Source organism: Amphiura filiformis, chromosome 12, assembly GCF_039555335.1.
Source record: "Amphiura filiformis chromosome 12, Afil_fr2py, whole genome shotgun sequence".
In the NCBI taxonomy this organism is placed as follows: domain Eukaryota; kingdom Metazoa; phylum Echinodermata; class Ophiuroidea; order Amphilepidida; family Amphiuridae; genus Amphiura; species Amphiura filiformis.
The window spans coordinates 42,832,091-42,856,291 of NC_092639.1; the positions used below are offsets into that span (position 1 = coordinate 42,832,091).

The window sequence follows — 24,201 nt, forward strand, 5'->3', positions numbered from 1 at the left end:
CAGACCGACTATATATTTGTTTTATGCTAGGCAGGTACACAGAGTCCGACGGAACACAATCTATTGTGCTGAGTTAAGCTGCTGACAGCGCGTCAAAACACAAAATATATTGCCTGTTTCGTCAATTGAGCATTTCATTTGTCCAATTATGACCAATTTGCAAGATTCCTACGATTATGTTGTATGTGGTGGTGGTAGCGCAGGTTGCGTCGTAGCTGCCCGATTATCTGAGGATCCTAATCATAGCGTGTTACTTCTTGAAGCAGGACCGTCAGATCTTGATTGGCTCGACACACATATCCCGTCACTGACAGCTACATTACAGAGGTCTAAGATAGATTGGGATTATAAGGTAAGATTATTGAATCACATGCTTATCATTTACGTAAAAGAAAAGGGTTGTTTTTTTTAAATTATTTTTTTTTGATAATTTGATGACTAAGAAAAATGGTTTGTTTGCCCTTTTAAGACAGCTTTATAGCTTGGAACAAGTGTGTGGTGTAAAGGCTATACATTTATGACAGCCTTTATTTCATCTTTTTTTTTTCAAAACCACAGACAATGCTTGTAATGGGAATTTTTCTTAATAGCATGTGTTAGACTCCAAATAAATATTTAATATCATATCCTGTTCAAATACCCCTCCAAATTTGAATTACAGGGTTAATTTTTAAATATAAATTAGCCCCTGGAAGGAAACTAATTTTTAACTTGTGGCTCAAAATAGATGGCAAATATATATGTGTATATTAGCCCCGGAATCCCGAAAGTAGCCCATGTGAAGTAAAATTACGGGTCGATTTTATTTTCAAAAAACCTTTGAAGCCTGATTTTACCAATTTCAGATAAAAAAAAATAAGCATGCATTTATATTTTTCTACCAAGAGAGAAAAGTCTGGTTTGCGGATTTGTTGGGCCAGTCGAAAATGGCGAACAATCCTCTATTGTCCTTAAAAAAAAGAGTAAATAATGAAAAATCCTGTAAAGTATTATAGCGTACTATACATGTAAACCGCATTATGAAAATTGTTTCAAAAAGCTATTGACGCCAGAATAATCTTCTCTTTACAAAAACAATTTAACTCTTGTATTTCAGTGCAAGATAAAAGGGAAATCATATCTCGCTTACGAAGATGTAAGATGGACTCGTGGCAAGGTAAGCGGCAAAATTCGTACATCAATCGACTTAATCCTAGAACTTCTGAGCTATATTTTGTAACACGGGCTACGAAGGGGGTTGTTGTTAACACATCCTAATTTGGTACGAATGTATAGCTATGAGTCTCCTCTATCCAGTGATACCAAAATAAGTACAAACATTCTCCACATCATGTCACTATGACGTACCTGTACATTACAGGTGGCAGCCATTTGGAATAATTATTTCAAGGTAAAATGATAAGACATTGACTGAAGTTTGTGTATTTTACATACATTTTGATACATTGCATGCGAAAATTGGGACATTTGCTCCTAATAAAGATACCAAACATGTTTTATAATGATTTTTTGTACACTTTTTGACTTTGGGTGCCATCTTGGATTTAAGGAAAAAAATCGAGGTGGCCCTAGGGCTTTATTTTGATTCTATTAACCCAAGTAACATATGTGCCAAGTTTGGTTCTGGTAGGTAAAAGCATTATTTTTTTTCCTGGGATGGACCTCTTTTATATTGCGCAAAAAACGTTTCCGTGCAATATTTTAAATACACTAAACATAAATTAATAAATAAAAAAGTCAATTGATTGGAAATGTGCGTATTTTGTTGCCTCGTGCGGCACGTTGCTACTATTAAATTTTACCACCAATTTGAATAAAATAAAACATTTCAAAAGTGACCATGATGACTCGCTGCCCTATTATGCCTAATTAATGATATTTGATCTCGAATATCTCTAGGAAATTTATTATCGGTTTAAGGTGAATAACCATTCATTAACCATGATTAGAAAGAAAAATGTTACTTTTCTTGCGAATTGCGTGAGTACACGTTCGTCACTGATCACCTCGGGTCACCCTTGACAATGTCATGGTATACTACTGCTGACTTGAGGATATTTTTTGGGGGCGCATGACTTTGTGAAAAGCTTCTAATTTCACTCTTGCTAGATTTACTTCGCTTCGTTTTGCTAAAATTATGCCCAGCTTAGAAATAAAACCACAATTTACTTGGATTTTATTTTATTATTGTTTTCTGATATGCACGGGATAAAATCCTGTGCGTATATTCTTTGTTTAAAATACAAAATTAATGGACTTATAAAAACACCAAATAAATCGTGACCTTTGTACCGGGCTTAACCAGTTTACCGCCTCTTAGAACCCGATAGACGGTGACCAACACTATGGACCACAATAGCATAATCTCAATGGCATAGTCCAATAACCTCAAATAAACAATCATAGTGCAAAATTTGACCTAACTTGTAGAGTATGAGTTTTTGTACCCAAAGTGTCTAAGTCATTCAATGAATGTACAAATGTATGTTGTATAGTTGTCCATGGTACAGTGTATGAATAGGCATGTTATCAAGATCAAGATAGTGATAGTGACATAACAATTAACATGCTTATCTTACCAAGGTCTTATCTATCTGCATGGCGTAATTGAAAATTATGATGTATTATTGTTTTAAGGATGAAACAACTGGCCAAGTTCTTTTGCATGGAAATTAGAACAAATTACTATACAAGCTGTATCAAAAAGTTTGGTACCCAGCAGTTTTGATAGTTATTGAAAAGCCTGGTTCTTCCAATTGCAATATCGGGTCCCCTTAAAATGATAAAATGATCAGACCATAAATCTTTTGTGACTGTTTATGGCATTAATCAACAAATTATGCGGATCCTAGATGTGATCAGGATGTTACGTTTATGAACAAAACGTTACGTTTGTATTTTCAACATTGTTAATCATTGCTACGTGTATGTTAACAAATGAAAGTTCTGTAATTTTTTAAAAATTCTTCAATGCTAAGTATTCTTTTGGATATCATCAAATTGTAAATCTCTAGTCAGATTTTCAGTGTGTTAACAACTATGTATCAAAGACGTTACGTTCATGTACAAAACATTAACGTTCTTATCTTGTAAAAATTGTATACCCATAGCTACTTTTATGAAGAATGAATGTTCTGTAATTGGTTTTTTTATCCTTCATCTCTATTAGATTTTCAGTGTATTAGCAAGTAGAAGCAATATCATCACTACAATATGCCCCCAAAACAGAACTCCCCCACCCCACATAATCGCAAATTGACACGACAGCTTCATTCCAATTCAATTTATTTCATCCAAAACGGTCCTGTGATACACTTTCCCCAATCAAACACATTTGCATTTGATCATCTTCTACTCTTCCCTGAGTAGATCATTATAATATCAAATCTAAACACCATGCCATGGAATTCACCATATCACGTCCAAACTCACATTGGGATTTTTATTGTGATTTTGCATCTGTTTTCATTCAAGTCTCGGTAGGGTATATAGGGGTAAATGGAACGCTTAAGCAATAAATCACTTTCTGTGGTCAGGAGGGTATCCATATATGATTTTTGTTTGTTTCAATAAGTAGATAATATGTTTTTACAACTTGTTTTAACAGATAAACTCCCATTTTATGGCTTTGTTTCTTGTATCGGTCCAAATACATGCATGGTCATGGTGTTCCAGTTACCCCAACAAATTGGGGTTAATGGAACAGTGGGTTGGGTAGTTGGAGCAAGGGGCATTACTTGCAAGGAGCCTACATTCATAGCTATATTTACATTGAAAAGACATCAGAATATTTTATTTAACGTATATTTTGTGACTAAACAAAAGATTAACAAACTAATTTTGTTTTCATGTTTTTTTATAAACATGGTAAAATACCACGTAAAAAACGGGTTTTTTAAAATCAATAGGAGGCCTAATCTACCATGAATTGGTTTTTTGTAGTATATAATTTCATAATAATTAAACCAATTAGTAAAAAAATATTAACATGTTATATATATATTTGAAGTCAGTCAACCGTGTTCCATTTACCTCAAGTGGATCTGTTGTGGGGTAAATGGAACACCAAACTAATTAATTAGCTAATTAGCATATTAATTTGCATAATTTCATCATTAAAATCTGCTATTTTATTGTTTAAAACATTTATGTTATTGTAGAAAACAAACATATTGCCAATATTGTAAGACAACTCTCAGCACAACATTCAAATATTTAGGAATCAATACCCTTAAATTAGTAATGTTCACTGAACCGTAGCACCACTTCAAGGTCAGTGACAACATTTGAGATTTTCTTCCACTCAAATACCGAGTAAACCCACGCTTGGGGTATGAAACGAAAGCAGAACGTATGGCGTTGGGGTAAATGGAACAGTCGGTATGATGTTGCCCAATTTTTTTCTTGATTGAGGGAATTGTATTCTCAGCGTTCCATTTACCCCACCGTTCCATTTACCCCAATTTACCCTATAGCGACCTCACTCAGAACCACAAAAATAAACTGCAAATTACTCAAAATAAGGTTGCTCGTTACATCTTGAAACTTTCTCCCAGAGATCATATTGGGCTACATGAGCTAAACCTTGTGAATCTCAGTGTTGAAATTTTGTGACAGAGTTAAGGGCTGGGGTATGAACGTTTGGACAGTATTTATTTTGGGACATTAGAGCACATCAGACATATCGAATTGCATTCTGAATACGAAGAATGTCATTCTGATATCAAATAATTTACATTTTTTGAAATTCGCAATTTAATACACATTTTATGGCAAATCATTAAAAATTGATATTTTTGATATAACAGTACTTGAAGTAAACTTTATAAATCTGATGATTTATACTTAAAGTGTATTTAGGTGGGATGAAAAGCCGACGATCAATTGAAAATTTTGACCTTTGGTATTGAAGATATGGATTTTTTTCCCAAAACACCAAAAAAAATTAGGTCTTTTTGGGAAAAAATCCATATCTTCAATATGAAAGGTCAAAATTTTCAATTGACCGTCGGCTTTTCCTCCCTGCTACATACACTTTAAGAATATATCATTAGATTTATATAATTTACTTCGAGGACTGTATTATATCACAAATTTGAAAAATATCAAATTTTTATAATTTGTCATAAAATTTGTACTATATTGTGATTTTCAAAAAAATTAAAATTATTTGATATCAGAAAGACATGCTCGTATTCAGAATGCAATTCGATAGGTCTGGGGTGCTCTCAGGTCCCACAAAAAATACTGTCGAAACCCAATAAACGCTCATTTTAGATCCCTTAAACAGCTGAGGCTTAATCATGTCTTTAACATCTATATACCATTGTCAAGGTGCACTTTATCTTAGTCAGTATTTCACTAGAACATCAAATGCTCACACTTATGGAACCAGATCAAGTGAATCTAATTTCATTCCTAAAAAGGCATTGCTTCAAACACATTCTACTACAATGTCATTTTGGACTGGAATGCACTCCCATCAAAAGGATTGCCTAAGTCTGCATTTAAACAAAGTGTCAAACAACATCTGGCCAGCAACTCTCTCAGTCAAGAGATGTCAGATTTCGCTGTGTAGGCATTTTTTTGTTTACCTTTTGTTCTCTCTTATTTTCTTGGGACCCCATCGGAATTAAGCTTGCCTTTTCTGCGAGCTTAATCATGTTAATGGTTTATTCCGGCTTGTCATTTTTGTCTGTGTGTCCTAATCCCAAATGGCTTTGTAGCTGATTGAATTAAGCTTTAATTAATTTGTCACATTGATGTGCTTTGTAATGATATGTCTCTATAATTTGCTTTTGTATTCTAATGATCTTGCCAAATAAAAAACAAACAAACAAACCATGGCTGCACATTTTGAGCTATCCTGACAAATTATCATGATAATGATGTGTACCGTCATCGTTCACGTCTTACTTGATTGGTGGATTCATTCAATCACGGTAATTGGAACCTAACTCTGCACGGGCGCTGCTGAGGAGGTACATGAGAATCCAACACACAATATTATACTATTAGTCAACTTATTAAATCATCCCGTCAACAGACCTCTCACGAAAGCAGCATCGACAGATCTTTTGAGAAAGCCAATTCGTCCACGCTTTTACAAGTGATCTAAATTGTCTCAGGTTTCTCACTGTTTATTGAACAACATCAACATAACAATTATGTTTGGCAACTGCGTGACGAATCGTGGGATATAATAATAAAAATTCCTTTAAAAAGGAACAGGGCGAGCAAATGAGGAAGTGTCAAGATAAAAGGTGTAGTAATTTTATTGTTTGATCTGTTTCTATAATTCGCATCGATCATAATTATCTTGCAATGAGACTGCACAGTGTATGGACAGTGTAGCCTATTTGTCTAATCATTTTGACTATTTATTTCTGACCATTGTGATTAAAACAGGCTTTCAGATTGGTGAGCTATTGTGTACCAAGTGATAAAAATACACTGGATAATTCCCGGGGATAATTCATGACAGCCTATTTACTGGCAAAAGGTGGGGCCAAATAAATCTTAGTTGATTCTTGAACACAATTTAAGCAGGAACCTTGAGGCAGAATTTGAATACATATTATCCTGTAACGTTTACTTAGCCTAACAGTAAATGAACGTTCATTGTTAGCATAACAAGTAGCTTTGGGTATCCTATGATTATGAAAAAAAAGTGTTTACAAACGAATAACATCTGTTGTACATATGTGACGTGTCATGTCAAAAGGAGACACTTTTGGGCAGGATCGTAAATGGAGAAATAGCCAAAAATCTGCCGATGGGTGATTTTTTCACAATTTAGGTTTGTTGCGAATTTGTGATGTTATTAATGTTAAAAATATTGTCTGATAGTTTCAGACCGGAATATAACTGGTATCTTGTATTTTTGAGCCATTTTAAAAGTTAATTCCTACTCTCAACATTGTCAATAATATTTTTAAAAGCCGATATCTCAATTTCCAATTTTGTAATACCATAACTTCCGAACTCAATATCTTCGCTATAGGAATGTCCGATTTCATTGGGGAAAACGGCATTGTGGAGTAAAATATCTATTTAAGATAGGTAAAAACCTCAAAATTGATAACCTGCCCAAAAGTGTCTCCTTTTGACATGACACGTCACATATATACATCTACTTGCTAATAGTCTAATAGAAATGAAGGATAATGAACAAGTACAGAACATTTATTGTTGATTAAAGTAGCTATGGGTATACAATGTTTACAAAATAAGAGCGTTAATGTTTTGTACATGAAGTTAACGTCTTTGCTACATATAGCTAGTTGTTAATACTTCGAAAATGTGACTAGAGATTTACAATTGGATGACCTTCAAAATAATTTAGTATTGAAGGATTTCAACAAATTACAGAACTTTCATTTGTTGACATACTAGCAATATTGTTAACAATGTTGAAAATCATGTTCATAAGCGTAACATCCTCTATACAAATATTTATTAATGTTCATAAACGTATAACAATTTGATACATCTATGTCTTAATGCTCATAAACGTAACATCCTCGATACATCTACTTATTAATGTTCATAAACGTCCTTGATAGATATTATTCTATTTCAATGCTATTTTATCTCTCATCATGATTAATGTTTACATGATAGGCCTACGTCTGTTTTACATGTCAATGTCGTTCCGCGGTTATTCGTTAAAACGAAAATAATTGCACCTAGGCCTAGATAAAAACATGTATGACTGACTCGAAAGTGCTCATTAATATTCAATATCATTTTTATTTTATAGAATACTGGTTTCAAACTTGGTCAAAGTGTTCCTAATGACTTCCAGATAATTAATTAGTTAGCTGCTCTACTTTGCATAATTAATTTTTCTATTTAAAAGCTGACAGGGTAGTATTTGCACTTATTGAGAACATTTCATTAGTTTCCGCTGAATGTTATATGCTATAATAATGCACATAATTATGCCCCCATCATCATGATTAATGTTTACATGATAGGCCTACGTCTGTTTTACATGTCAATGTCGTTCCGCGGTTATTCGTTAAAACGAAAATAATTGCACCTAGGCCTAGATAAAAACATTTCTTCTTTATCGGTGAATGAAGAAATGAAAAAAATTATCGAAGAAATGAAAAAAAACCCAAAACAAACAATCTTATTAGAGATGTGACGGCCATACTATGAATTCAAAAGTTCAAAACATTACACGATGCTCCGAAAGTCATAACAGAAGAAGATCAAAAGAAGGTTGCATGATTAATACGGTTGTGGTTATGTCAATAATGGCCCAGAACGGTTCCGAATGTCATCACAAAAGATGCCCCCATCCATTCCAAAAGAAGGTGCTAAAAGTCATCACAAAAGAAGGTTGATGTTTCCAGTGTTTTCATCTGTTTTACATGTCAATATCGCTCCGGTTCGTTACCAAAAAGTCACAAACGGTTTTGTCTCAGCCATTTTATTAATTTCTAGAATATGCCTCAAATACCACCTTAAGATCTACGCATGATGACATCATGAACTTTTTTTTATTGTCATTGCATGCTGTAGGCCTATTTAACTATTCTACTGCTAGAAACATTTGGCATTTATTGAACATTTACTTCAACGTGTACAGCTGTATATTTATTTATTTATTTATTTTATTATTAGAACATACGCTTTTATATCAGCGGCACACGTCTACCCGACTGTGCGTTCACAAAATTACAAAGTAAAACAAGAAAACACAATAAATCAACAAACATAAAACATGGCAAAATGTTAATGAGTACAATATTATCGATCCACTAGGCACAATCCCATTTTATACATGATCACGAGCAGGAAGCGGTGCAATGGCAAAAGCAGGGAACCTACATCGTAGGTGGAGGCGCGCATTTAACAAACATACCAGAGCACAAGCATTCAAATATGGCTGAGGAATAAAGTGTGATTGTGACTTGTGGAACAACAAATTTTACTCCAATACAAAACATAATTTACACAGCAATTACGCAAAATGTACAATGTACATATAAAAAATTAAATTACTTGCATGGCTATCTTAAAAACTTAATTTGTGAGTTCATTACGAAGTCGCCACGCCTTTTTAAGAATGATTTACATACAAAGTCAAAAATATTCAAAGCACAATCAATATCAATACCACCTATGTCAAGAAAAAAGGTGTTAGATAAGCCTAATAAGAAGCATGTCTTAACATTTAAATCACTAGATATAAACAAGTACCATAAAGCATCTAAACGGTTAATTTTCAAATCATTTTCAAGACTTTGATATTCGGCGGATCTAATACTTTGAAGTGATTTACAAACAAACAAGAAGTGCTTTAGATCCTCAGTCCCATTCTTACAGAGTGGACAAATACTGTTACCATCTTTGTTCCATAAATAAGTGCGACCATTTAGAGGCAAAGTATTCGACCGTGCCTTGAATTTAAGAGATGCCGCGTAAAATCTACATTAGAAAGGAGATATTCTTCAAGGTGTGGTGTGTCTTTTAACAACGCATAGCTTAACAGGGACGATTTAGATCTGACACCGTTTCTCCATTTATAATTATTTACATCCATTACAATATTGTTAAATCGATTAATCCGTGCATTACCAATTACTGATACATCATTAAACACATAATCCATACCGTATTCAGTAAACACGTTATACATATGAGAAAACCACCTGAGATGTTTGTTTTTATTTTTAATTGAATTACATTTATAAATCATATTCGTGATGTTGAACAAAAGTTTAGGCCATCGGTGCAGTGGCATAGCGCGAAGCCTTTCAAAATAATTGACACGTAATTTGTCTTGAAGTGTGGCAATCGGGTGCCAACCAAGATCACCTAACAGACATTCAATTGGTGTGTTTCTCGGTGCTCTCAAAATAGAACGGGCCATGCGGTTTTGTAAACTTTCCAGTCTTTTGCGATCTTTTACACTTAAAGGCATCCATACAGAAGAAGCATAATTAATAGTTGATAAACCCAAATTTTTCCATAAAATGTCGCCGTAATAGACACGATTAAAATCATCTTGACCATCAATGATAGATTTAATATATCCAATAAGTTTGTTTCCCTTTTTGATTACTTCCTCAATATGATGGTGATCAGTTAGGTTTCTGTTAAACGTAACCCCTAAATATTTATTTATACCACCACCCGGACCACCACACCATGTTCAACCAAGTTAGCAGATAAAGGGCATCCAGTTATTGACTTTTCTCCTGGTAAATTGGTCAATAAGCAAACATTCTTGGTCTGAGCAATCCGACAGCCTCGCCTTATGTTGACATAAATTAATTGACTGTGTGTTTATCGTATCATGAACAGCTTATATACGCTATAGCAGAACAACAAGCACATACAGGCAAGTATTTTACCAGTATCAATAAAACTATAATGAGGCTATTAATGTATAGCCCAACTGTACGTACAATCTGGCAATACCGCTAAATCTTAAAGAAATGAAAAATATCTGTTGCAATTTTCGGATTTGCATAAAAGTAATTCTAGTTCATCCAAGTTGTAAAACAATTATTTCTTTTAATACAAACACATTCCTTGGTAAGACAACTTTATAGCGCTGTTTGAATATCAACATGAAGTAGTAATGACAAATTTAAATGTACACTATCGCCTCTGTAGTTTCCTGATTACATAGACAGCACGATTATTTTATTTTTATTCTGCAACGCTGTGAGGAAATAAGTAAGCCAAAACCCATCGCAATAAGGACGAAAAATGCTTTGCATTTTTCGCCCAAAAAGTTATAATTACATTGTTTAATGTCATGGTCATTTATGCCCTCTGCTCGGTCGCAGGCCAAACAATCAATCATGACCTCGATTCTTGTAATGAACAATTAGAGTTATTTAGGCATACCAGGTACGTCATTCTTTTAACAACCTGTTTCCATGTATCTAATTATTCATTTAGGTACTTGGTGGGTGTGGTAGTCATAATGCGATGGCGTACACGAGATGTTCAGCCGCTGATTATGACTCGTGGGAAAAGTTAGGTTGCGAAGGCTGGAGTTGGAAAGATGTTTTGCCGTATTTTCTCAAAGCCGAAAATGACATATGGTAAGTAGCCTTGGTTCAAGGCAGTATCCGTCGGAAGGCCACCGGGAACTTTGCAGCTAATACAGTTCATTGTATGTACATAATTTATTTTCAGTTATTGTCACGACAGCGAAGGCTTTCTGGCAGTGGGCTTGAGATAGCTATGCCGCCTTGGTGACCCTGCAATCTTGTGTTTTATCTTGAAAAAAAAAATGATTATAGTCATAATAAGCCATCCATACAGACATTGTGGTGACGCGAAAACGAGGCTTGCCTGTTTCACTAAATTGATTATTCTCGAAGTAAACAACTTTTAAACCCAAGAAACATGTTTTGAATCAGGAATGTAAAAGACCCTGTGAGACCTATGGAAAACCTAAAAATACTTAAAAACTAAAAACATTACGCATCAAATAATCAGAGTTTGACACGTATAAGTTGTTTTTAAAGAATTCTACACATTTGATGAAATATCCTGTACCTGTCATTGCAAAAAAATATTCAAAATGACGACGAGATATGTACTCGTATATACATGTACTTGATATAATTATTTACATAAATTATATAACAATATCTCTTCAATCGCGTGCAGATGGGCGCAATTTTACACATTGTTTATTAACATGCAATCTCTACTTTTTTCTTGTAGTCCCGGTTTTGCCGGTTCTGAACTCCATAACATTGGTGGACCTGTAACGATATCCACACCTCATCGTCCTACTGCAGTGTCCTCAGCCTTTATACAAGCAGGTGTGATGGAGAAGCATTTTAAAGACTCGGATAGCAACATCTGAGCGCACATCAGACATATCGAATTGCATTTTGAATACGGGAAATGTCCTTCTAGTATCAAATAATTTAGATTTTGAAATTCGCGATATACGAGTAATATACCTTTTATGGCAAATGATTATTGATATTTTTTGAAATTTAACAGTCCTCGAAGTAAAATGTATAAGTATAATAATATAATAATGGTATGTACTTATAGTGTACTTAGTATGTAGCTGGGATGAAAAGACGATACAGATTTTTTCCCCAAAACACCAAACAAATTTAGGCCTTTTTGAGAAAAAATGTATATCTTCAATATGAAAGGTCACAATTTTCAATTGATTGTCGTCGGCTTTTCATCCCAGCTACATAGACTTTAAGTACACATTATTTGATTTGACTGTTAAATATCAAAAATATCAAAATTTAATCGAAAATCGGTGGAAAAAAAATCGGTGGATTTAATACCTTTTGGAAACAAATGGCAATTATTACAATTTTGGGAACAAATGGCAATAAATATCTTTCGGAAACAAATGGCAATTGATACAATTTTTGAAACAAATGGCAATAAATACCTTTCGGAAACAAATGGCAATTGCTACAATTTTTGAAACAAATGGCAATTACAAGCATCTTGTTGTGTTGGATTTAATCCTATTTGAAAAAAAAGAGTTTGTTTCCTTGACACTATTATAACTATCTACCCATAACAATAACGCAATTTTTACCAAAAGTGGATTTAATCCCTTTTGGAAATAAGCTCTTCAAATACAGTACAAACTCTGCGCTACACTTTATGTTATTTTCAGTTTTTATTGAAAACCATGTTTTCTGTTAATACGTACTTTATTTTGTTATTTCCAATACATTGTCCGTTGATTATTAGGTCTTGAGCTTGGATACAAAACTGTTGACGTTATGAGCGGAGATATCGTAAGTAATTCAAAATGTATAATGTTAATAATAACTTGAGTTCTCATATCGAGTTTAAAACCATGTGGATGGTGCTGTGAATGAATTTACTTAGAGTGAAACGTTTCATCCAAAATATTCGGTATTGTTCACACGATTTCAGAGAATTGCGAGCAATAACCAACTAACTTTGTGAATACTCTCAATCATCTGGGAAACGTAAACGAGAGATAAGATTATCTATAGTCAACCATAAACGTACCTTGGAGCAACCAACGACGTCACAAATCTCGCCAAATGACGTCACAAGGTGACGTCATCAGGAGTCAAGGTGTTTAACATCACAACCCAGCTGAAAGTCAGTGGTTCTGGCCGCAACGTTGGTTGCTCCAACATGGCCAATGTATGTTTATCTGGTTGACTAGAGTTAATCTAATCTTTCGACCTATTTACTTATTTTGAGTCATTCCATGTCAAACCCTTGGATGTGCACCGCAGCACCTCTTCAATTTTTTTCTTTTTCTGTGTGGTGGTAGATATTGATGAGAAAGTAAAATCCTGAACATTTGAGCTTCATACGCTATTTCGTTTTCCCGTGGCATCAATTTGAAATTTATGGGGATCAGCGTAAAAAATATATCGCAACGCGAAAGACGATTGTTGGAGGTCCATAAATGTATAAAGGAAACCCCCTACAACAATCTGGCATCAGAAAACTTGTAACTCCTTTACTTTAAAAGATATAGGGCCCTCAAAATGCAACTTTGTCCATCCAGGACCAACTTCGGGGGGTCAGAACTCCAAAAGTAAAAAAAAAATTTTGTCCATTTTTTGCCAGTCGGAACCCTTTGGTAGGACATTACTCTTATCCAATATTGAGTCAATTAGAATAATTTTAGCTGAGATATTACCCATGCAAAACTCTAATAGTACATTTTTTGCCCCACCATCAACTTCAGGTATGTTGAAAATATGTTCTTGGACAACATTTCTGAGAAATAGTGGCTTGGGGTCTTGATGACTTTGCTTTAAAAACATCAGTTAGGTTTGCCTACTCACATATGAGTCATTCCAGCCACATCAACAAAAAGGGTTGGTTGGTCAGTGGTCATCCCCTCAAATTTTGCTGAAAATCATTTCTAGCATACTTCTATGAGCATAATGAACACATAGGAAAAATGAATGCTCAAATCCAAGCGGTTTTGGAGATATGGCTTGTCAAAATTTGGCCCAGATCCCCACTTTTTGAAGAGGTGCTGCGGTGCACATCCCAGGAGTTGACATGGAATGGCTCTTTTATCGAAAATACCTCGAATATAGAGGTCCTCAATAGGTAGCCAATGGGTCATATTGTGGTGAGGCCCGTAGCCATGATTTTTTGTGATGGGGGGGGTGCTGATTTTGACAAAACTGATTATTTTTTTCCAAGGGGGCAATTTTGTAAAAAGTGGACTTTCCAAATTTTGCCCTTTACCTTTAAAATCTGATTTTTTTGGCTCGCTACGCCCGCAAATTATTACATTTGGGGACTTTGGGTATACTTTTGCATATTTGGAGGGGTACGTCGCAAGCCCACCCCCACCACTCCCCGCCCTACGGCTCTGATTGTGGTTGGCCCTTGACGCAGATCCTGGAAAGAAAACAGCTCTGAAATGCATGAACACTAAATTTAGCAAACCAAGGTGTATTGAAATGAATTTGGCCTTCGTGGTCCCGAGCAAATATAATTGAAAACCCTTGCTTTAATGTGTTATTTCATTTTGATTTATCAGATTGGTTTCGGGGATTTCCCAGCAACTATTGACGCTGATGGAAAGCGAGCCAGCACTGCCAGGGCATACGTCCATCCTGCAATGAAACGAAGCAATTTCACTGTCTTATGTAATACTCATGTTACTAAGGTATGAATGAGTGAGGCACTATTTATATTATGAATTATGGCAGTAAATCACAAGATCTCAACTTTTTTCAAAGACGTAGGTTTTACAGTATTATAAATCACACGCTGAAAATAGGCGGTCCTATATAGGATTGGTAAAATTATGGTCGTTAATACTTTCAAAACTATTTGCAAAATCCTAAAATCAAAGTCAAAAGCAAAACCGTCCATTAATGTTAAATTCTATTTGTGTCCAGGTTGACATTCAAGATAAGAAAGCTGTTGGAGTTTTCTTTCGTACTGACGTTGGTGACAAACGTGTCGCTGTCAACAAGGAGGTCATTGTGTCTGGTGGAGCCGTCAATTCGCCTCAGGTATGTCAAATGGTTTGGGCTTTCGATTCTATTGTCACCAAAATCTCTACCACAAACAATATTTTATCAAAACCTTTATACATTCAAACTACATAATGTGACTAAGGATTTTTACAAAGAGTATTCTGAATACATTTTCTGGCAACCACATAAACAGAAATATCATCATCATCATCATCATTACTATTATTATCATTACTATCATTATTATCATCATCATGATCATGATCATGATCATCCATCTTCATCATCATCATCGTCATCATCGTCATCATCGTCATCATCATCACCATCGTCATCATCATCATCATCATCATCATCATCATCATCATCATCATCATCAACAACAACAACTTCCATGACTACAACAACATTATCATCAATAACTACAACAACAACAGCAAAAGTAAACAAATAAGTTCAGAATATGTTGAACAGTCGTAAGTCTAACTTGCAATATTACGGTATTTTTTTTTTCTTATTAGCTCCTGCTGTTGTCTGGTGTAGGCCCTAAGAGCCACTTGGAAGAGTTTGGTATTGAATGCGTAGCTGATCTGCCAGTCGGACAGAATTTACAGGTATAAAACCCCGGATATTTAAATCCACTCAGATAGATGAACATGTCTGAATAAATCTTGCCAATGATTTCTTCCTCATTGGTCTCCAAAATTCCTTCAAAGATAATATATCCAATATGAGATCCAATATCGCTTAGGTGAACTAAATTTAAACAAGTAACAAAAACGTACCACGCACTGTATAGAGGTGCTAATTCTTCAATTCTAGTTTTACATTTCGTCATCCTCATTACCAAATTGCCTAAGTCATTGTTGCAGTTTTGAGAAAACTGACTTACGCAATTCTGTTACGAGAGGGAGTGACGTAAGTCACACTATCGAATGTAGGCAGAAAGCCATTTTGTTTCATAAAGATTGAGATAATTAGCTCAAAACATCAGAAAAATGACTTGGGCAATTTGTCACAACAATCATTTGGCCAATGGTGAGATTGTAGGTAGGACAAAGTTTATAGAAAGCAGACTTGGAAATCCATGCATAATTGTTTTATTCAGTATATTGGCAAGGTACTCATATATTCTATTTTCTGGAATAGCCAAATTGAGCATGAGCATGTTTAGCATGTTTAGTATATTTCAATCCGGAAGTAACATTGTACATTGCTGTTCTGAAATTCGGGATTCAATCATTATCATGATTATAAAGGAAAGAAACTTTTTTCTTTTTGTTTTATTTCAGGACCATTTATGTATGCATATGAAAGTATCCGTAAAAGCTGGATCACAAGTAAACACATTTTCAAATGTGAGTGGTTTCTTTTACACATCCTATTAAAGACCATTCCTGTAATTAAAGGTTTTCTGCCGTTGATGAGGAGAATATGGATATCATGTGATTATAAAATAACGACTGTAAACATGACTGCTTATTCGTTATAGCGTTCATTCCAAATTTTTCTGTGTATTACGAGTATTATGATAATACCTCCCCGACATTAGGTGGTAGTATATCAAATAATAACAAATTAGAAATTTAAAATACGGGTTTTTTAATACCGAAATCGTTACGCGCTAGCAGTCGACCGTTAACATTGTGTATGCCCGTCTCTGGACCAATTACGCATGTCGTTATATAACGCGTACGTGTGTATTAGGGTTTCACAGCTTCCATGCAAACTAAAAGTTTCGCCGGATCATCGGACCGGACGCGGCATTTTTTTCCGTAGTTAACATTTGAATAGGGGTAGACCAAGACAAAAACGGCTATTGATAGGATACAAGTGTAAACCGTCTGCGTCCGCGTATCGTATCCCTTGTATTATTTTGACAAAAAAGGGCAACATTTTTTTTGCCTTGGTTAGCTTGGTGAAAATTGGGTTTGTTGTCAGCTGCTACTGTTGGTTTCATACTAGCTCGCTGCTGGCCGCTGAGCGTCGTGACGCACGCGCATTGCACAATCAGGGCTTGTCTATGATTGATACGTCATGCCACTTGCCGCAGCGGCATGAAAGTCCGACAGGGCATAACCCTAATTCAGGACCTTGCAAAAGTAATATATTTGAGTCAATTTCGTCTGTTTACGGTGATCACAATAGGTTTTGTTATGCCGACATTATTTAGTTTTGCTTTGACACTTTCAGTTCCCCGTGGATAACAATGGTGCGGAAGCAACTGGATTCATTCAAACTGGGCTGGAAGAGGTTAGTATGAATGTCTTCTTAAAGTAATATTGTAACCTTTGCTGAGGAGAACTCCCTCAATTTGGTTTAAAATTATGATTCTTTCACGATTGTAATCGTAATGTACTTTAATGGACTGACGTACCCTGCAAATATCAAGGCTTAGGTGCTGTATTTGTGACACAATTTGAGATGAGTAATAAAACGACGGAACATGTCACTTAATTCATATGATCAAAATATTAGTCGAATACGTACGCGATGTTCATATCACATGAAGCCGACCGAGTAAACAAAATACTTTTTCAATACGACATGACAAGAAAATCTCGTTTTGATGATGACGACGAGGGGGAGGAGGAAAAGGATGACGACGAAGACGATGACGACGATAATGATGATGATGATTATGATGATGATGATGGTGATGATGATAATGATGATGATGATGATAATGATGATAATGATGATGATGATGATGATGATGATGATGATGATGATGATGATGATGATGATGATGATGATGATGATGATGATGATGATGATGATGATGATGATGATGGTGGTGGATGATGATGATGGTGGTGGTGATAAACGATAATGACTAAATGGCTAAACAACACGAAGATGATATCTATCAACACATTACATTTTACAGCCAAACGTGGATTCTCCTGATATGCAATTAGTCTACACCGGAGGATTCTTTCCATTTGGAATCGATGAAGATAAAATCTTTGTACTAAAGAATCCAAAGTACGTAAGCACAGTCTGTGTAAATATATGGAAGTTGTGCTTTTGATGTATTGTTGGGAACTGTGGACCTATACTGTAAGCAAGTCTTATTGGTACCATATCAAAATATTACATACTAACACAATTTTACGTGATTTTAATTTTGCCCAGACGTACAATTTGTGTAAGTGCTTATGCTATTACATCCCTGACCTTATTATTTAATTTGATCGTCATCTGGATGGTTTTAATGCGAGGTGTCCCTTCATCATCAGTTTCAATTTGGTTTCATTTATTGAGCAAGAAATGGCACTTTTTATCATACTATAACTAGGGTCATTATACTAAGTTAGTAGGTGTATGACTTACTCTGATGACGGCAATGATTTATTAGAATATTGCTACTTTTGCATTATTGTTTGATTCCAAGACATGAGCGATTTCCCTGAAACATCAAGACAATGCATAACCTTGCATCAGTGACATCACACATTCTTAGGCCAGGTTTGGTGTCCTTTGTCTTATACACAGAAAGCTATTATGTTCCTGCTCACATACCATACCTTTGGGCCAATCAGAGTTACCCTCGTTTCATCTTTTCTGTTTCGGGAGCTCTATTGTTCAGAAACGAAAACGGAAGGGATTAAGTAGGATGGTGTGTAAGTTGACTTCATTGTTACGTTTGGGGCATCATGCTTCTCATTTGAAGAGGTAATAATAGGTGATGTCAATCACACTTATGTCTGTCAATAAAGGTTGGATAAGTCAATTATATGCAACACTGGCGTCTCAAGTGGGCAATCTTACTCATGTCAGTCATTTGATAGGCCTACACCAGGTCCGAACGCAAATTTGGTGTCATTATGGTCCATATTACTATGACATTTAAAAAAAGGACCCCAGTGCCTCTTAATCGCTACATAATCATAATATGACCGATTTTTGCGCGATTGCACGAACAAGTATACGTAATTCTTGGCAACACTGATTACTATTGATTAATTTATATTAATCATGTTAATGTATATTTCTACGCTGGGCTTTTTTCACGATCTACTCCCGCTTAGGCTGGAGTACCTATACACCCAACGCAAGTCAATTGAAGCCGTACAATTTATCGCGAATTTACGACCGTAAAATGTAGACACTTCTTTTGTCTAGATTAGCATCAACCCTCTCATCTCACTTTTTTCATGTCAGAAATTAACATAACTCCCGAAACCGAAACAGAAGTTATCTTCGTTCAACTTTTCTGTAGTCAACAAATGACTAGAATAAAAGGATTGCTCACACGTACCATGCTAACACTTCAAAATAACAATGAGATCCGAAACCGAAACCAGAAACCGAAACAGAAACAGAAAAGATGAAAGGACGGTTAGTTCATCTCCTACTCCCACACATATTCTAATTGTATATTAATTTATGTTGTATCAACCAGTAGTTAGTTAAAATTGGAGATCGGCAGTAAGGAGTTATGATTGGAGATCTGTTGAGTTAACATCGTAATATGGTTACATAGATATTAAATATTACTTCTACAACTTTACATATTATTCCCCGTTTGATTCATTTATATCCCGGTCATAATACCATAAACTATTTTTAATCTAAACTTTTTTAGGTTCCAGCCCATCCTATCTCAAAACATGCCACGAGAGGAGCGTCTGGTTAAGGAAGGATTCACCATCTTCCCCATCTTTATACACCCAAAGAGTGTTGGTGAGATCAAACTAGCCAGCGCTGATCCAATGGCACAGCCATTTATTGATCCGAATTACTTTGATCACCATTATGATGTGAAGGCTATGATTAAGGTAAAGCTATGGTTATAACACAACTGGATTCTTTTTTTTTTTTTTTCAAATTCAAATTCAAATTCAAAGTTCAGTTTTTTTTCTTTTACCATAGCCAAATAGCAGTTATATTTTTGTTTTTCAATTTAATGATTAAATCAATAATTATAATTTGAGGTCATATGAACAGGAACGAGAATATTATAAGAGAGGATTTTGTCTTTTACAATATCCGTGTCATAATGGATGGGCTGGCCAATATTTTTATCGTATTATCGGCAACGGCATCAACAACTCAAAATATTGGCCAAACCTATTCATTATGACCCGATATTGGATAGGCAAAAGACAACATCCTATCTTCTATTCCCAAGTCCATGCAGAATCCTATTATTAACGGTTATTATTTGATACACTACAAATATCTGAATCTTTCAAAATTAAACAATTTAGTATGAAAATGCAAATTTAGACTTCTCACCGGAGCGCTTTCACCGGGTCAACCGGCGTCTTCAGCGGATGTCATTGCTCTGAAGCTTTGTTGTTGCTAGTGATGTTATTGACACATCTCCGATGACATCATAGATGTAGATGTAAGATGTTGTGGCGCCCCTTGGTTCCGGGGGGGGGGGTGTCAGGAAGTTGTCGCAGACAGGGTCGATGTCTAAACCCTTTGTCTCGGTTCAGTATGGGTCTTTTAGTTCTGATATGGATGGTTTTCAAGACCCTACGAGGGAAGTCCTTAGACTACCTTTCTCTCTAACACCTTTACGTTCTCCTGGTCAATCTGGTGCCCTGATCGCTGACTTGGAACTGGCCACTTTGGATTTATGTTCTGTTAGCCAATTTTCGAGCTTGCGCCCAGACTTACCAATGTGTAGGGAGTCACGGTATTTGCAAGGGATGCTGTACACAACACCAGATTGCTTTCCTTGTTCAGTTTTGCCCTTTGGAGAGACAAGGAATCTACGTAGGGTATTCTGCGGTTTGAAGGCTGTGCTGACACCTGCAGAATAATTAAAAGCCCTTCACACCCGTTCCAAGAGGCCTTCCACGTAAGGCAAGGTGACATGCCCTTCTTTCTATCGCTGTCCTTATTTTGTTATTTTTGTTTTGGACGAGCCCTGAACAATGTCCAGTCTTTGTGGCCATTCTCGTGTAGCATCTCCTTCACGTGTCTTATCTGCTGTGGGGTGTCATCATGATCAGTAACAGCGTATAAAAGCGTTTTCACGACACTCAGTTTATGTTCCTACGGATGGTGTGAGCTACAATACTGATTCTTGTGAATAGGCTTACGGTATACTTTTTACCGTCTAGTTTCCGAGAGATTAGTGTATCGAGGAAAGTGAGTTGCCCCGGTGAGTTGCCCGTCTCCCTCTTCCTCTCGCGTGAAATTGATATTAGGATCCTGACTGTTTATGTGATTCGTGAACTCCTCCGATTCAATAACGCAGATGTCATCCATACAACGATACCACGGACGTGGTGGGTGAGGAGCAGACGCTAGAGCAATGCGTTCAAATTGTTTCATGTAAGCATTCGCTGCCAATGGGCTACATGGTCTGTCCATAGAACTCCCATCCTTTTGCAACATCTTCCAGTTTGAAAATATCAACATCTGTCATATCTGACGTTATCGGATGTGTCTCAACATCACTAGCAACAACAAATCTTCAAAGCAGTAACATCCGCTGCAGACGCCGGTTGACCCGGTGAATGCGCTCTGGTGAGTGAAATTTGAGTAGCGTAGAGGTCTAAATTAATTGCTTTCTATTTACGTTTTCCGCTACGTATGAATATACATCATTATAATTTTAATAATATTGTCTTTTTAAATTCAGGGAATTCGTGTTGCCAAACAGCTTTTGGAAACCAAAGCTATGGTACCATTTGAGTAAGTATTAGCATATGAAAAGTTTTGTTGCAAAACGCCTTACATCCACTTTTTGACTTTGTTACTTTATAAATTACTTGTCTGGCTAAAATGATTAAAGCGTTAAGACAGAAAATATCCGGGTTAGAAGTCCTTAGCAACGAAAATAAATTTGAAGGTAAAGCAAACGCAGAAGTCATGAATTCTAACGACAAGAGTTGATAAAAAGGAAATCAAGGAGAGAATTGTGAAGATATTTTCAATCCAATTTAATTGTAAATTGCTCAAGATGATTGGCTACACTTAATATGATACATTTTAATGGTCAATTTTGGAAAGGTCGCGTACGTTAATAATTTGACCTTAACGGAAAACGCGCTTGATGGTCCTCCGACTGGGTGATGCGTACAATCTGTGACCCCTTCTGGCAAAACCAGGAACAAGTCGCAATTTTGACATTTCATGATTTGAATACAAATGTAAGCACTAGACAATAAGCTTTAAAATTATACCAAATTTATATAAATAGCATCAATACTTTTCCAGATATTGTAAATGCCAAATTGCTATTCTGAGTAATGTGCCAATTTAGTTTCCTGCCTTACACATGATTGAATAGGGATTACCATAGTTCAACCATTATATTGATTAAATAAACCTCTTTTTTAATAACTACTTTCAAGGATTTGAAAGTCCACTTAGTCCCACAGTCAAATACCATGAAATTAAGAATTCCAAAATGTCATTTTTGATGGGAATGTCAATTTTAAAGGCCTATAACTCAAAAACATGTCTGGCGACTTGTTCCGGGTTTTGTTACAACTAGTCACATTTTCTCGTTTGAACAGATGCATCCTTTGCCATGCTTTACAAATACACACGTGCATTACATAAGATTGGGGGTCTTCTTCAGGCGTTAAATTACTAAGAATTTTAGAAGTTTAATACAGTACTCTACCTTGCAGATGTAAATTGAATTGTTTAAAGATGCCTGGCAGCAAAGATGATGAATGGTCTGATGAAAACCTAGAGGCCTATGCACGTCATTATGCCTGTACGCTATACCATCCTACGTCAACTTGTAAAATGGGTGCTAAGGATGACCCTACTGCCGTGGTTGACCCTCAACTCAGGCAAGTGTATTGGGGTGGGTGGGGTATTGAAAATAATATTAGTTGGGCTGATGGGAACATGATGAGAACCTTACAGGCATATTCACGCCACGTCATTGTGTTTAGACTTGTAAAGTGAGTGCTAATGACGACCATAATGGTGTGCTTACCTTAAGCTATTAAAGGCAAGGTGCTTTTTGTTTTGTTTTGTTTTTTTGCAAGCTGGTGAAGGTGGTTGTATAGGAGAACTAGTGTGAATGTCTGTCTACGTGTTTGTGTGGCTGCATGTATGTTACTAAAAAAGAATAACATACTGTAAACAGAGATACAGATATAGACTGAGTGATAAATCAAAAAGAAAATATTTTTAAAGCCACATCTTTGATTTGCTAATAAGCTTCATTTTTTCGTTTTATGTACCTTAATAACTCTCTTATCTCTCCATTTCCACAGGGTGCGAGGAATTGAAGGTCTTCGTGTTATAGACGCTTCCATCATGCCCAATGTGACTTCAGGGAATACCAACGCACCATGTATTATGATTGGAGAGAAGGGGGCTGATTTGATCATCAATGGAGGCAAATAATTGGAGCAAGATGGATCTGGCACTAGTAGCATTTTATCGACCTGCTGAACAAGAAGAAAGATTTTGGAGCTTCATAAGATACAGGTGGTTACACCGCCTGTATAATATAAACATAAGCTCACAAAATCATGATAATGAAATCTTTAGCTTACATACAATTGGACTAATTTATGCGTTTCTGTTAAACAGGTGACCGATATGAATGAAAGTTCTATTGAGTCCCATACGGGACAAAAGCGATCTGTGTTTGACGTAATTTGCCCGCAATTGTGAAAAGATTATTTTCTTCGATCAACAGAACTTGATATTAATGTCTACCAAATACACATCACTTTGATAATATGTTTAGTATTGCGGATTGATCGCAAGATGCTATTGAATAGACTATAACAGACTGATACACAAAAAGAGCTTTTAATAAACATAGAGTGGCAATAGATTACGTAACGCATTGTTCCTTTGTGCCGATTTGATTTACCGAAACGCTATTCATTGAGAGGTACCTTTTGTTCAGGACAATTAAAGGGCTTCCGCCATTAAATCGGTAACTGAAGAAATGAAGAGAAATAAATAAATTAAGTAAATAAATAGAAAGATAAGAAAAATGATAGGAATGAGAGGGGACAAAAAGTAAGAGGCATGGAGAAGGGAGTGATTTTTCACAATTTGGGTTTGTTGCAAATTTGTGATGTTATTTCTGCGTATTTTTTACCCTTGGGGTACTCCACAAGTTATATTTTAAATCTTGAACTTTAAAAATCTTTGAATTGAATAACATAATACAAAGCAAAATGAAACTTCTTTAATTTTTCAAATATTGGCGTAAGGACATCTTACCTAATTAACTAAATGGCTCGTTAGACCACCATTCTCATTATTTTCTTTCTGCCATAACTAAATAGCT

General features: G+C 35.7%; 1 protein-coding gene across 1 annotated transcript; it reads left to right on the top strand.

Annotated features, from left to right (window-relative positions):
• Positions 1-23,635, top strand: LOC140166246 (uncharacterized GMC-type oxidoreductase Mb1310-like). The gene is made up of 15 exons (XM_072189653.1): positions 1-352; positions 1,097-1,156; positions 10,927-11,072; positions 11,704-11,804; positions 12,718-12,764; positions 14,516-14,644; positions 14,880-14,996; positions 15,482-15,574; positions 16,253-16,318; positions 17,154-17,213; positions 17,851-17,948; positions 19,552-19,744; positions 21,568-21,620; positions 22,565-22,732; positions 23,165-23,635. The coding sequence occupies exons 1-15, from the start codon at positions 149-151 to the stop codon at positions 23,295-23,297; spliced, it is 1,668 nt and encodes a 555-aa protein (XP_072045754.1). The 5' UTR covers positions 1-148; the 3' UTR covers positions 23,298-23,635.
• Positions 23,636-24,201: the final 566 nt, after the last annotated feature.

What these genes read in the sequence shown, in the direction of transcription:
- LOC140166246 (XM_072189653.1), top strand. Translation starts at nt 149, where the DNA reads ATGACCAATTTGCAAGATTCCTACGATTATGTTGTATGTGGTGGTGGT. An exon ending in GTAATACTCATGTTACTAAG is followed by an intron (nt 14,645 to 14,879) that starts GTATGAATGAGT and finishes ATTTGTGTCCAG; the next exon opens with GTTGACATTCAAGATAAGAA. An exon ending in ATGTGAAGGCTATGATTAAG is followed by an intron (nt 19,745 to 21,567) that starts GTAAAGCTATGG and finishes TTTTAAATTCAG; the next exon opens with GGAATTCGTGTTGCCAAACA.